Here is a 13,959-nt window from a genome sequence, read left to right on the forward strand (position 1 = left end):
CCAAAACATGTCCCCGTGAGACCAAGGATCTGAGATCTTAACGCCAGGCCATTATCCATCTTGATCCCCAGATTCTTAGCTAGCTGGGAAGAGTGCGCTGGAGGAAACATGTTGATAGGCCACCATTCCTGCCAGTCTGGGTTGTGTGGGCAGCCGAAGAAGAGTACCTCAGACTTGTCTGAGTTGCACTTGAGGCTGTTGAGCTGGAACCATTTAAAAACAGCCCCAAGGCACTCGCGGATACTCTCTCCATCAAAATCTTATCCTTTCCTGCAGGTAAAGAGGAGCTGGGTATCGTCTGCATAAGAAACAATCTGGGCCCCACAAGACTCCGCCAATGCCGCCAAAGGGGTCATAAAGATGTTAAAAAGAGTCGGGCTCAACACAGATCCCTGCGGAACTCCGACTCCCAAAGGCGGCATAACGGCGGAGCTGGGTGAGGCCCAGACTGTTTGTCGACGGCCAGCCAGGAATGATGTAAACCAGCTAAGCACCCTCCCCCTCAGACCGATCTCATGAAGTCTGGCGAGGAGACCCTCGTGGGGGACGGTGTCAAAGGCCGCCGACAAGTCCAGCATTACGAGCATAGCTTTGCCGCCCGAATCCAGCGCCTCTTTTATGGCCTCAGACACCTCCAAAAGCGCCGTCTCGGTGCTTAAATTGGGGCGGAAGCCAGATTGAGTGGAGTGCAGCAGATTGTGAGATTCCCAAAAATTGGAAAGCACGTTATGAACATGCTTCTCCAGGATCTTAGCCAGTGCAGGGAGGAGAGAGATTGGCTTGTAGTTGACCAAGGCCTCCGGGTCAAGACCCGGCTTCTTAAGAAGGGGAATGACCATTGCCTGCTTCCAGGCCTGCGGGACCATTCCCCGAGTCAAGGAGAGATTCAAGAGAGGATTCGCCAACGGATTTACAACGTCGGCCATTTTCGCCAGGAATTTGGCAGGGCATGGGTCAAGCGGTGACCCAGATTTAAGATTGGCCATAAGTGCCAATGACGAAGGAGCTGAAATGGGCGGAAAATCTGCCAAGACTGAACCCGAAAGGGCCCATAGGCCTGGCCCATCTTCAAGGCTCGGAGGTACTTCAACTTCCCTCAAAGGAAAAGAATCCTGGATCGATTTGATCTTGGCGGTAAAGAAATTGGCGAGAGCGGAGGCCCACGAGTCAGAGGGGGCGGCCAGGGTCGAATTAGTTCGAGGGGCCGTGAATTCCCTGATGATCGTAAAGATCTCCTTGCACGAGTTGGAGGCAGCCTCTATCCTCCTGGCAAAATAACCTTTTTTCTCCGAGAGGTAGGCCTTGACCGCTGTCCTGTAGACAAGCCTGGCTGCTGGATCATACTGAGCATGCCACGCCCTTTCAGCCACCTTGCATTGCCTACGAGAGGCCGACAAAGCTTTGGTGAACCAGGGGGCAGAAACCTGTTTCGATGTTAATCGGGGGGCCGTCTCAGGGGCTAGATCATTCAGCCTATCTGTTAGCCACGCCTGCAAGGACTCTAGGTCTTTCTCTAAAACTCCGGTGAAAGGGCAAGGATGATCGAGAGATGCTTGAGCCAGCATCTCAGGAGTCACCCGATGAAACGCCCTAGGGGCTCGCCCAAGCTGCCTAGAGGCGGTGCTAGTTGGTTTCTTTGTGCCTAGAACATAGAATTTGGCCATCCTATGGTCTGACCAGAGCACCGGCAGAAGTGACATGATCTCAGTGGGAGACGTTGAAAAAACCTGATCCAGAGTATGACCCTTTTCATGCGTTGGTCTCAACAGATAAGGCGCCAAGCCTAAGGGGGCCGTAATCTCAATCAGCTTGATCGTATCTGGGTCCAATCCCTCATCCATATGGAAATTGAAATCCCCAGCCAGGATGCAGTGCTCAGCTCTCAAAGCCAGCGCCGAGATAGCCGACTGCAGCTCGTCGAAGAAAGAGCCAGCCGGTCCAGGGGGCCTATAGACTAAGAGCCCTTTAAGAGATTGATGGGGCGCCAGAGCTATAGAAAAAGCAAGGGCTTCCGATCCAGTAATAGCATTCATGGGAATAATGGAGCAAGCGGCCCATGTATTCACCACAAGTGCTACTCCCCCACCCCTCCCATCCAACCTATCTTGCCTGAAGATATTATAATCTGGGGGGATTGCTATGGCTATATCGGGATTAGAAGAGCCCTCAAACCAAGTCTCTGTTAACATTAGACATAACGGCTTTTCAACAGTCAGGAGATCATAGATATCTTGCGCATGCCTACGTGCTGACCTAGTATTTAGAAGCAAACAGAGATGCTTCACACTATCCGGCTCCCTATATGGTAGAGTGGCAGGGGCATTATCTGGTATCCACCCACAACCAGGGCATCGTCTTTTACCCCTATATCGACCCGGAAAAACTTTATGACAGCCACGGGGTCTCTTTAACAGAGACCGAAGCTGACGCGACGTGTAGCAAATCCTAGTAGCAGCAGGAGAAGGTAATCTCGGAGAAAGAGCCCCGCGCCGCCCCGCTCGCCTCCGGGACGCTGACGGGCGCAGACGGGCTGGACTCTGGCTTGACTCCGGCGGTGATCCAGCGTTCCTGCTGCGCGTGGCCGCTGCGCGTCAGCATGACTTCCTTATGAGGAGGTGGAGCGTCCCTGGGCGCTAGAGCGTGCACTACACGCCCGGTGTCCTTCCCTCACCTAAGATGGCCGCCAAACTGCCCAGCTGCCGAGAGGCAGAAACAAAAGGATCCGGGACCCGCAAAACGCGGTGATAATCCAATTATAGTGCAAGTGTGGGGAAGCAGCCCTTAAAAACAGGGGAAAAACGAAATAAAAACAAAAATAAAATAAAAAACGAGCAGATTTAAAAATGCTTGGAATTCAAGCAGCATGCACCACTTTAGCCAGCAATGTGGTGTGACCGCTCTACACAGGTCATATCTTCCTTTGAACATGGAGAAACGTGGAGAAACAATGCCTGAAAGAGACCCTCTGTTCATTGTGTACCAAGATGGCAAGATGTTCAAGGTTGAGAACTAGCATCTCAGTCTCAGTTCAAATCATTGGGAAATTGAAGCACTGTTGTAGATTCACTAAAGTAATGGAGAGATTGGTCTGATTTGTCCCTGGTGGTGTGAAAGGAGATAAGGATGTTTCTGAATCTCCTGTTACTTTTAAATTGGTGTTGTCACAGTTGAATGAGATGCTGAGTACCTTTAGACTTTGAGAGGTGCAGACCTCTCTGCTAGCCTTATTTCTGCAGTGTGAAGCTTTAAGCTAAACATTTATTTTCTTTTTCCAAGACTTCTACTGAAGTCTGATCATGATGACACCTTCTATGCTGCCGAATCAGAGACCTTTGATAGATGGCCGTATACTTGATCTATGTTGAGAAGAGAGAAGGGAAGTTTCTTTATGGAACACCTGTTTGCTTTAATCTGTAGCTATAAAATTGTGGTTATTTCAATTCGATATGACATACTACTGCGCCTTAACCTACTGAGATATTTCAGCTTACTCACTGTATTGCTGCATTATTGAACTTACTTTTGGTTCACATATATACTGGATCGATTGGAAAAATAAAAATAAAACTCTTTAACTATATTTAGTGGTTCCTGGTTCTTGTTGTGGAGTCACATTAGTTTCACAAGTTAGAAATATATTGTTGACGTCTCCTTCCTTTTAATGCTTCATGTCAGCTAACAAAGGTCCATACCACCAATGGGAAAAATCTTTGATGACTTGACCAAGAGATTGCGTTGCAAGGCCCAGTGCTCCTCTATTCACCCTTTATTCCTCTTCCTCGCTTCCTTTACTCATCCCTTGTCATCCCTATCTCCTCTCTCCTCTCTCCTCCTCCCATGTGTACCTCTCTGCTCCCATGTGTTTGTCTCTCCTTTTGCGTTCTTCCTTTGTGCCCCGTCTCCCCTCTAATTGCTACATTTGCTCCTTCTCCTCTCTATCTCCTTGTTTGTGTCCCTCTTCATCTCTCCCTGTCTTCTGTCTCATCCACCTTTTCTCTTTGTCCCCCCTCCTCTCTCCATTTGCCCTCTTCTTCTCTACATCACTTTATGTCCTTTCCCTGTTTTTCACTTCCCATTTTCACTATCTTCCCCCTCCCTTAAGCTGCACTTCCTCTCTGCCTGCCTCCTCCCCTTTGCTCTTCTTCCTCACTCCTGTCTCCCCTCACCTTCCTCCCTTTCTTCCTCTCCCCATATTTTCTTTTACCCTTGATCCCCTTCGTACCTATCAGCCCCCTGCACTCCTCCTACCTTCGCTCTTTTTTATTTCGTTCCTCCCACCGACCCTCTTTTCCCCCCTCTCTCTCTCTCTTCATACTCTCCTCCTTCCCCCTCCTTTACTCCCTACCTCCTGCTCTCCGTCCTCTTCCGCTCCTCCCTCCTCCTCGCGCTCCCTCCCTTACCTCTCCCGCTCTCCTGGCTGGATTCAGCAGGCTGCTCGGGCTCTACCCTAAGGTGACGTTGCCTCTCTTCCAGGAATCTCTCTGTTTTGCACTCCCTCCCTCGGCCCCCACCGTCCGTCTGTCTGAGTCCTCCGTCGTCTTCATCATCCTGAGATCAGGGAATACCTCCTGGTCAGGTTTCCTCCCCAGCTCTCCCTCCCGCTGCTTCTCCTCTGGGCTGTCTGCAGGTCCATCGCAGTGAGTGTCTCTGGCTGTCTCTCCGGTGCATCTGCGCTTCGCACTGTCGCCGCCCGTCCTGCTGTCTGTCTGTGCTACCCTTTCAGTACATGTTTATATGTCTGCGGTGCATTCCCATCTCTCCCTCCCCGCGCGGGGGGTTTCTCTCTGTGGATGTCTATGTGATGTCTCTCCTCTGCACCTTGCTTTGCTCCCCAATGTCTTAATGCGTCTGTCTCTCTGCTTCAATTCCGCCTCTCTGTGCCTTTGCCTGTCTCGGATAATGCCCTGCCTGTCTCTATGGTCCACCCAGGTGATGTGTCCCTTCATAAATATATTTACCTTTCTCTTTAGTGCATTGTATCGTCTGCCTGCCTCAGTTAGTGGAACTGCCCATCTCACTAGAGTGAAGGTGGCTCGCGCGCCTTATATATGTTTTTGTTTTTTTCCAAATATTGGAGGTTTTTCTGCCTCATCATATGCTTGACTGTGTGCATTTAAGTCTGTCCTACATGCTTGACCTATCAGTCTGTTTGTCTGCTTGTCCGTCCACCTGCCCTTCTCCCCCCCCCCCCCCCCCCACCCCCGTCTGTCTTCATGCGTACCTGTTGGCCTGTCTGTGTCTTTTCAGTCTTTCTTCTTGCTTGCCTGTCTCTTTCTCTTCTTGCTTTTCTGTTTACCTGTCTGTGTGTGGATGGGTGCCTGCCCTCTCTCTGCTTGAAACCACAAGGAATCCCTCCCCCCCCCCCAGGGAGCCCCTGTTTGTGAGAGCATCTGCGTGTCTGCCTAAATGTATGTTTGTCCCGATGTCCGCCTCCCTGCTCGCATTTCCTTCTGCCTGCCTTCTTGTCAGTCTGTCCTGCTCGCCTGTTTCTATGCGAGTTCCTCTCTATCAGCAGCAGGTCCCAATTCCATCCCCTTTCTTGACTAAACCATTGAATTCGGGTTGCCGGGCTGTCTCTCGCTCAGCTTCGCAGCACCCCTTCCCACCCCTGACGAATCCCCGTGATGTGCTGCCCGAGTGCGTCTCGCATCACCGCCACTCTATATCTGAGAGCGACTTCCATTGTTGGCACAGGTTGGTCGCGTACCTGTCTCTCCCCCTGTGCTGCCACTGGTATTTCTGTAAGCTAGCGAGAGGCGAGAGTTCCCCCCCCCCCCCCCCCCCTGCTGCTTTCCTCAGCTGGGCTGGCTGTATTATCAGCTATTAATCTGCCATATCCTCCCCCCTTTTTCAGAATATCTCTGTATTTACTGGCTGCCTGTCACTGCCAGCTTCTCACTGTCTCTTAGCAGAAGTCTCTACCCTGTCGCCTGTGCTTAAACCATGCGTCCTGCTGTCTTTTGGTCTCGATGCGGAAGGGTGTCGGTAGGGGGTAGGGTATAATCTGTTTGCAGGAGCTGTCTCTGGCAGTCTCTCTTACGTCCTTAGGATGGGGGCTTCTATCCGCGGTGGCAAAACCAGTCTGAAACGCCAGCTCGCTTTCTCCTTTTATTTATGGGGGCTTTTGTGTAGCGCCGCACACACTGCAGAGAGGCAGCTTCAGCGCTGGTTGTTGCTGCATACTAATGAAGCCAGGGGACAGTCACATGTTAAGGCACTGCTGAGGCATGGCGTGTAGTGGGCACTGGCAGCACGCGCGCGCGGCTATCTGAGGTGCCTGGCCTGTGCACCGCTCACGAGATTCCCATCCGCAGGCCGATGGGCAGTGGTTTGCGAGAGTGCTGTGTTTAGGTTGTCTTTCGAGTTAGCATTGGCCCGCTTGATTTGACAGCAGGTTTTCTCTAGCTGTGCATTTGTTAGCTGTCTCTCTTGCCCCCTGCCTCCGATTTAGGACATCCCATTTGTAGGCTGTTTGCTGTGCTGGAAGCCGCCTCAGATGCTGTCTCTTACTGCCTCTTCCTCTCTCTTTCTTGAACGGCGAGCCTCTTATTGACTTGTTCTCTGCTGTGAGATGTCCCTGATTATCCATGCTCTCTGCAGAGACTGTCTGTAGGGGGTTCTCAATTGGTGCCTGTATCCGATTGTGAAGTGAGCCCACACAAAATACTACAGATTGTCTCTCCCTCTGTGGTGTCGAAGGGTAGGCTGTCCCTGACGACTGCTTTGTCAGGAGCCGTCTGTCGCTTTATCAGGGGTGACTGTCTCAAGAGTGCTCTTTGCTAGTGTCGGTTTCTGATTGTCACCACCTCTGTCCCGTTTGTAGTCTGAGTTGAGCTTGTCTTGTGCTGTCTCTTTGAATCCCTGCTGCTTAGTGGTACGTCTTTCTTCAGGTTGCACTCTGTGCGGATGGTTTCTGACAGTCTCTTCCTTTGTCCCTGCTGTAGGGTGGGCTGCGAGTGAAGATGTGACGGCTCTGCCTCTCTGACTCTCAGCAGGAGGGAAACGCCCCTGAAGGAGGCGAAGGGAACCTGCCTCGCGGCTGGCATCACCTGGGCCCTGACCCCCACCCCACTCGACCCCCACAGCACCAGCTCCGATGACCTCAACAAATGAAAATTCCCAGCTCTTCACCAACAGCCCGGCTGCAGACCACCCCAGCCACTGACAACACTCAAACAGCTCACCTGTTCCTAACAGCCGCATCTAGCCCCCAACCTTAAAAAACAAACCAGCTCATCAGCCCGTGCCACCCCAATGGGTGGTGCCCCTGGCCCTTCTAACTCTGGATGAGCAAGATCCGCAAGCAGCAACCTCCAGAGCCCTGGCCCTAACAAGGCCCTAAGCTATCTTCCACGACCCCCATGGTGTAACTTCCTGGTCGCACACCCCTCCCCCAACACAACCAGATCAAGTAGCCAGCACCTCTAATTCTGCCCCACCGCACAACCCCGTTTAAATTCCACAGTAACTCAGAACCCTTACCGTTTCCTAAGCCCACTTCCTGTAACCCCAACCTTTCTATACTGTGCAGGACTTCACCATCCAGTTCTGTAACCCCAAACCCCTCATTGGTCTTTCTCTCTAGACCTTGCCTTTCAGTTCTGTAACCCTAGACACTCTTTCCTTTACATTCTGTCCCCTCTCCCTCCAGGTTAGTGACACACCCTCTCCTTACTTTTGCTCTCTCTCCTCTCACCCCCAGTTCTGTAAGCCCCAGTTCTATAGGCTACTCCTGGTCACCTTACTCTCCAGTCTCGGCTCTCCAGATCCTAGCCTGTCCATAGTCCCTATCCCCTAACCTCCCAGTCCCATTACCACTAGCTCCCTACTTCTTTTCCCTCCCTAGACCCCTGACTCTCCTGGTCACCATGTCAGAGGTGCTTCCTTACTCCGAGGCTGAGCAGCTGTCACATTTTTCAGATGGAGGCTCTGAGGGGTCTGGCCAGATCTCCTTCACCTGCCGCCTCCAGGACACCAGCAACTTCTTCAGCGGAGCCGGACAGGGGGGCAAGAGGCCCCCCAAACTGGGACAGATTGGTCGCAGTAAGAGAGGTAAGAGTCACCCTTAAAAAGAAAACTATAGAGTTGGGCCTTTCTTTCTTACCGAGACCAGACCCATACTTAAGAATCTCCAGTAGTCAGTGAATTATGGCTGCGCTTGGCTAATGCCCACTGGTGTGGTTGGCCACACGCAGTAGATTGGAACAAGGCTTAAATGCAGTCCAGGGTCTGTCGCCAATCCCCGCTGCGCAAGGCTAATGACCATGTCCATTAGCCGTTGGCCACCTGTGCTAAGATGGATTCCTGCGTCCAAACATACTGTGCACAGCAGAAGGCCTTGTTAAGTAGAGGGTGGCCACACACTGTGAGTTGGTTGCCAGGCCAGCCCCCACTGCACATGGCTGAAATCCGTGTGCACAGGGTGTTGGCCTCCCATAGAAGGTGTGTGCTGGGTCTGAATGAAGGCCAAGCATTGCACCTCACAGTCGCTATTCCATAGCCAAAGGGCTTTTGCAGTCTGGTTTGAGTGCCTGTGGTGGGCTGGATGCAGGACCAGCCTGCAGGTCAATCCACACTGCCAAAGGTAATGAGCAGTGGAGGTCAGCTGCCCATGGTGGGTTGGGCACAGGGAACTCTGGCATGGGGTATGGAATAAAAAAAATAAAAAAATAAAAACTGAAAAAAGAAAGGGTGAAGTGAAGTTATGGTTAGCTTTTGTTATAACACATTAACATGTTTAAAAGAACCTTAGAAGTTCAATAAAAAATACAGTTAAATTGAAGTTATAGTTGTGAAATAAAATAAAACAAAATTGAAATTTGCAAGTTGTGGTTAAGCCCACATTTCATACTCACTCAACATACATTCTCGTTCACCAAATGCAATGCTTACAACTGCACAGTTTTTATCCCGGTAAGTAACAGCACCTTAGACCACAACATAAATGGCAATCCGCACTGAAACCAATAAATTATACTACATTCACCGCTGTCTCTTCGTAGTGTTAAGTGTAACATGATATGTAATTTCATCTGTAAGAATATTTATGTAGTTTGTAATATCATCTGTCCCATCACAGGTGAGGTCAAGAGCACTGTAATTGGTGTGCAAGTTATGGTTTGTATGTATGTTGTGCGAGCTGTGGATTTCAGTCCTATCCATAACAGAGCTAGACTGTAATTAGGCCATTAAATACAGGTTTCTATACAGTTATTGCCGCCTGCATGTATTTTTCCACATACTTACATAAAGATATATATATGTATGTTGTGTGTGTGTATGTGTATGTTTGTTGCCTTTTAAACGCCTATAACATGTTTATACACCCCCGAATGGCTGAATGACTGCCATATTCACTATGCACAGGGTGTTTGATGAAAAATGTCCTCTGTGCTTGACCTTTTTACATATTTTGTATAAGTAAAACTACATTTTAAAATGAAAAAAGCAACAATAACACCATGATCAGCACAAAAAAAACATAGGGCGGTTTTTGCTATATAAATTCTATCAAACATACATAAATCAGTGTACCAAAAAGCATAGGGACTCAGTACTAGTGGGCTCATATAAAGTTTCTTGCGATTTATTCGCCATGTGAGTTGAGTGCAAGGCTCTTCGCCGTAGCAATGTAAGAAGGTTGTATGTCAGAACAACCAGTTCCTCAACCCCGCATACCTAAAAAACGTGGTCTGTACAATGACCGCGTCTTAACCACGCATTGCTTTACCACAATATTTCGTGGTAAAGGCATGCAAGGTAAAGGGGTATGCACGGTTATTGTTACCACCCTTTCCCCCTCCCCCTGAGCCCTAAAAACGACCCGTCCTCCCCTAATCCCTAAAAACTACCCCATCCCCCTCCCTGAGCCCTAAAACAATCCCTAAAAAAATACCCTAAACCCCCCCTGAAAACTATCCTGATCGCTCCTACCCCTGTAAACATCCCTGAGCCGCCCACCCAAGAAAACTACCCGAACCACCACCATCCGTGAAATCTCCCCCAACCCCTCTGCACCTCTGAAAACTACCCCAAACCCCCACCCCTGAAAACTACCCGAACCCTCACCACCCCTGAAAACTACAGTGAACCCCCACCACCCCTGAAAACTACCCCAAATCGCCCTCCACCCTTGAAAACTCCCCTAACCCCCTCAACCCTGAAAACTACCCTGAACCCCCAATTCTAAAAACTACCCCAAACCCCCACCACTAAAAACTCCCCTGAACCACCACCTCTAAAAACTACCCCGTACCCCCTCCACCTCTTAAAACCACCCCAATCCCCCACCACCTCTGAACACTACCCTGAACCCTCACCACCCCATAAAACTATCCCGAACCCCCACCACCCCAGAAAAACATCCCTGAACACCTCCCACACTTGGGAAACTGCCCAAACCCCCACCACCCCTGAAAACTACCCCAAACCCCCACTACCCTTGAAAACTGCCCGAACCCACATCACCCCTGAAAACTACCCCGAACCCACACCACCCCTTAACTCTACTTCGAATCCCCTCCACACCATTAAACTATTTTAAACCCCCACCACCCCTGAAAACTACCACAGAACCCCACCCCAGACCTGACCCCAGCCACTTACCTGTCCGTGTCCACTTCCTGACACTCCTCTTTCCCGGCCCATTCCGAACACTAGAACCCATTTGCCTTACCCATGCATACGCGTGTTTAAGGGAAAGTCGTTGTTCGGGCAAGCGTGGTTACGCTTGCGGGCTTCCGGAACTTGTGGCTCTGGCCTCGTTGTTCTGGATGTTTCTTGTTTAAGAACTATGGCAAATTAGAACAATTCAAACCAATAATAATAAAATAAGACTTATATAATGTCTTGAACAGCATAAAGTTAAAAACCTACAAGCATGTGTGAAAGGCTAAGAAAAAATTGTCTAACAGGCCTGCCAGAAATGACGTTAACAAAATTCAGGGTGAAGCATCTTTTTTCGTAAGTGTTTCCTTATTCTGGAAGTACCATAACTACTTGTTTTGCAACCTAGTGTGGTATAAGCCTCTATTAGGATGTCAAGGAACAATCGTCTGCACCATTGGGCAAAGTAGGTACCAAACATGCATCTGCTGCTATGAGAATCCCATAAGTAAGTCATTTTATTTCTGTATTTTGAACTTCTTTGGGAGCAGCTTTAATGCACCTATGGAGAGTCCATAAATGCACCTAAGGAGAGTCCATCATGTGTCCAAACCTGGCTTTTAGTACATTGGAACAGCGGAATTATTATGGGGACGACAGCATCGATTTAAATATAATTATTCTTTCCTTGTGGCTAGGGTTCAACCAGTTCCTCATTATGCATGAGAACTGTCTTTTTGAACCTGGGATCAGGTCTATCTGTACCAGGCTCTATTGCAGCTTACACTGCTGTTTTCTTCCATAACTGTAAGATTTGCCACTCTTCCTGCAGAGCTGGGAGCTGGTAGCTGGTCAGTTGGGCCAAGCTCTTTGTTGTTTATTTTCTGGTTTCCAGGAATCCTGTCCCAGGATAGCCACTCTTTCCTGCATCAGGTCTAGAGTGTGGCTCATGGCTCCCCAATCCCACACGAGATGGGCTTATTTTGGGCATAAATTCTAGATAATCTGATCTCTTGTTACAGGTTGTGCCATGTAGGGTTGTGCAGGTCTGTAAATGTAACTGTAGGCTGGGTGTGGTAGTTTTGTTGCCAGTGTGACAGACCAACAGTAAAGAGACCTACATCCTTCCTAAATTCCCAGCTTCAAAGCGAAGAACAGTGATGAGACTAGTGGAAGAGGAGGTCAACCACAGTGTGTTGTGATATGTCCCTCCGGCCAGAGCGACACCCCCTCATGACATCAGCCACACTAGAGTTTCCTTCAGTTGGAGGAATTTCATTTTTTTCGAAGAAGGAACCCGATCATCTTTGTTTCTGTTGCAGGATTAAGATACTCATGGGAGGGGTTTTCCATGCTAGCTAGGACGAGGCAACGCTGCTTAACTATTCTCAGGTTTGAGCCAATTATGGCTGGTCTAGGCATCATCACATATTGCATCTGAAGCAGCACAGGGGCAGGAGGGCAAAATACCTCCACCCACTCACATCATGGTGCAGTGGTTCAGTGGTCTTCCACCCTGTATCTATTTGGTAAATTTACTTTGGTAAGACAAATTCAACAGTGCTTTTTCCACTCTTGTAAAATACGACTGTTAGAACTGGGGGTCTCTAGTTGGCAGAGGTAGGTTCCACTGTCCAAATAGGGACCCTTGCTTCTAGACAGGGTAAGGAGGAAACCCTCTGAGATAACCCCTGCTCACCCTCTAGGTAGCTTGGCACAAGCAGTCAAGGCTAATCAGAAGGCAATGTGTAAAGTATTTGTACCAACACTCACAGTAACACAGTGAAAACACCACAAACTGACTCCACAGCAGTTTAGAAAAATAAAGGTATTTAATCTAAACTACGCAAGAACAGAACGACAAAAATCCAACATACACAGTTCAAGAATATGGTTGCAAAAGAGTTCTTAAGGTTGCGATAAAATAATCCACAGTTGCGTGAAAAGTTCACAGTTGCGACACGTTAAGCCAACAATACCTTTAGTTGCGACAAAGTTCCAAAAGCAGAAGCTGGTGCGGTGGAAAACAAGTGATGCGTTGCTCCTGAGACCTTGGGGAGGCGATGCGACAACCCCGCTGCAGCGAACCCGGTCTGTATGGGGAGGAAGGCCACTTGTATGGATTCTGGTGCGTAGGTTACGTCGGAAGTTTGTACTCGCAAAGGCACAATGCGTCGATCTCGTAGGGGCTGCAACGATCTCCGGGGCGCCGATGCGCGATCCAGCGGCGATCTCTTTCTCGCAGCTCCTTGATGCGATGGCTCTGCGACGATGTTCGCAGTGCCGTGATGCGGTCCGCAAGCAAGCGGTGCGCCGATCTCACCCAGCGACGACAGGCTCTGTGACGATACTTGCAGCAATGTTAGTCTTCCCGCACCAGCCTGGTGCGTCCCGCAAATGAAGGATGCGACGGCTCCTGCAGCGGCAACAGGCGCTGCAATGATCTCGGCCTTCGTAGCGGCTTGAATCTCCTCGCACTGTCGGGGATGCGCTCCACAGCGAGCGATGTGATAACTTTTCTGTAGCAAAGTCTTTAAATCTTAGTTTCCAGCTTCCCAGCACAGGTACAACTTCCAGAGGCACCACACATGGGCCACGCACTCCAGGAGGGACAGAACTCTCTCAGTAGAGCTCAGGGGAAGGTAGGGGTGAAGTCCTTTTGTTCCTGGGACTTCAAAACAGGGAGCCAGCTCTTCTCAGGTCCTTGGAGATTCCTTCAAGCAAGGGGACACAGCACAGAGCAAAGTCCTTCCCCTCTCCTTGGCAGCAAAGCAACAGCAGGGCAATCCAGCAGAGCAATAGCTGGACAATCTTCCTTCTTCAGTTTCAGCTTTCTTCTTGGCAGAGGTTCCTTCTTGATTCCAGGATGATCTAATTTTCTGTTGTCAGGGGTCCTGTACTTATACTCCTAAAAGTCTTTGTTCTCTTTGTGCAAGTGGTCCCTGAGCCCGGTCTGAACCAGTTCTGGTTGTTCCTTGAGCACTTTGTTTTTCTGGCTTCTCCTTTCTTTTCAGAGTGAGGGGCAGGGTCATCAGCCGCCCAGCAGGAGGTGGTGCCAGCATTGTGGAAAGCAGGCACAGCCCTATTCAGGCCCAGGTGCTATCTCCTCCCACCACTCAAGTTGCAAATGCAGTCATGCAGCCTAGGGCTGACTCAGCCAGCCTCCTGGGGAATCCCCAGCCCCTGTCACTCTGAAACCAGGCAGTCAATACACAAACAGGCCAAGGCACACAGAAAGGGCAGACAAGAGAACAGCAACTTTCTAAAAGTGCGGTACTCAAACACAGGATTCAAAAACAACCTTTCCTAAAAGGTGTGTTATTAAATTCTGAGTTCTGGGGTACTAGACTTTTA

General features: G+C 49.7%; 1 protein-coding gene across 3 annotated transcripts in view; it reads left to right on the forward strand.

The window, feature by feature from the left end:
* The first annotated feature begins 4,275 nt into the window (after positions 1-4,275).
* Positions 4,276-13,959, forward strand: part of CAMK2N1 (calcium/calmodulin dependent protein kinase II inhibitor 1) — a 151,621-nt gene continuing 141,937 nt past the window's right edge. Inside the window, exons 1-2 of one of the 3 annotated variants that reach the window (XM_086922186.1) lie at positions 4,276-4,637; positions 6,945-8,052. In XM_086922186.1, coding sequence (XP_086778312.1) covers positions 7,869-8,052 — 184 coding nt within the window. In that variant the 5' untranslated portion in view covers positions 4,276-4,637; positions 6,945-7,868. The remainder of the gene's footprint in view (positions 4,638-6,944; positions 8,053-13,959) is intronic. The other 2 variants (XM_086922188.1, XM_086922189.1) reach the window with 2 other exon arrangements.

The sequence above is a fragment of the Lissotriton vulgaris genome, chromosome 5, assembly GCF_964263255.1.
Source record: "Lissotriton vulgaris chromosome 5, aLisVul1.2, whole genome shotgun sequence".
In the NCBI taxonomy this organism is placed as follows: Eukaryota; Metazoa; Chordata; class Amphibia; order Caudata; family Salamandridae; genus Lissotriton; species Lissotriton vulgaris.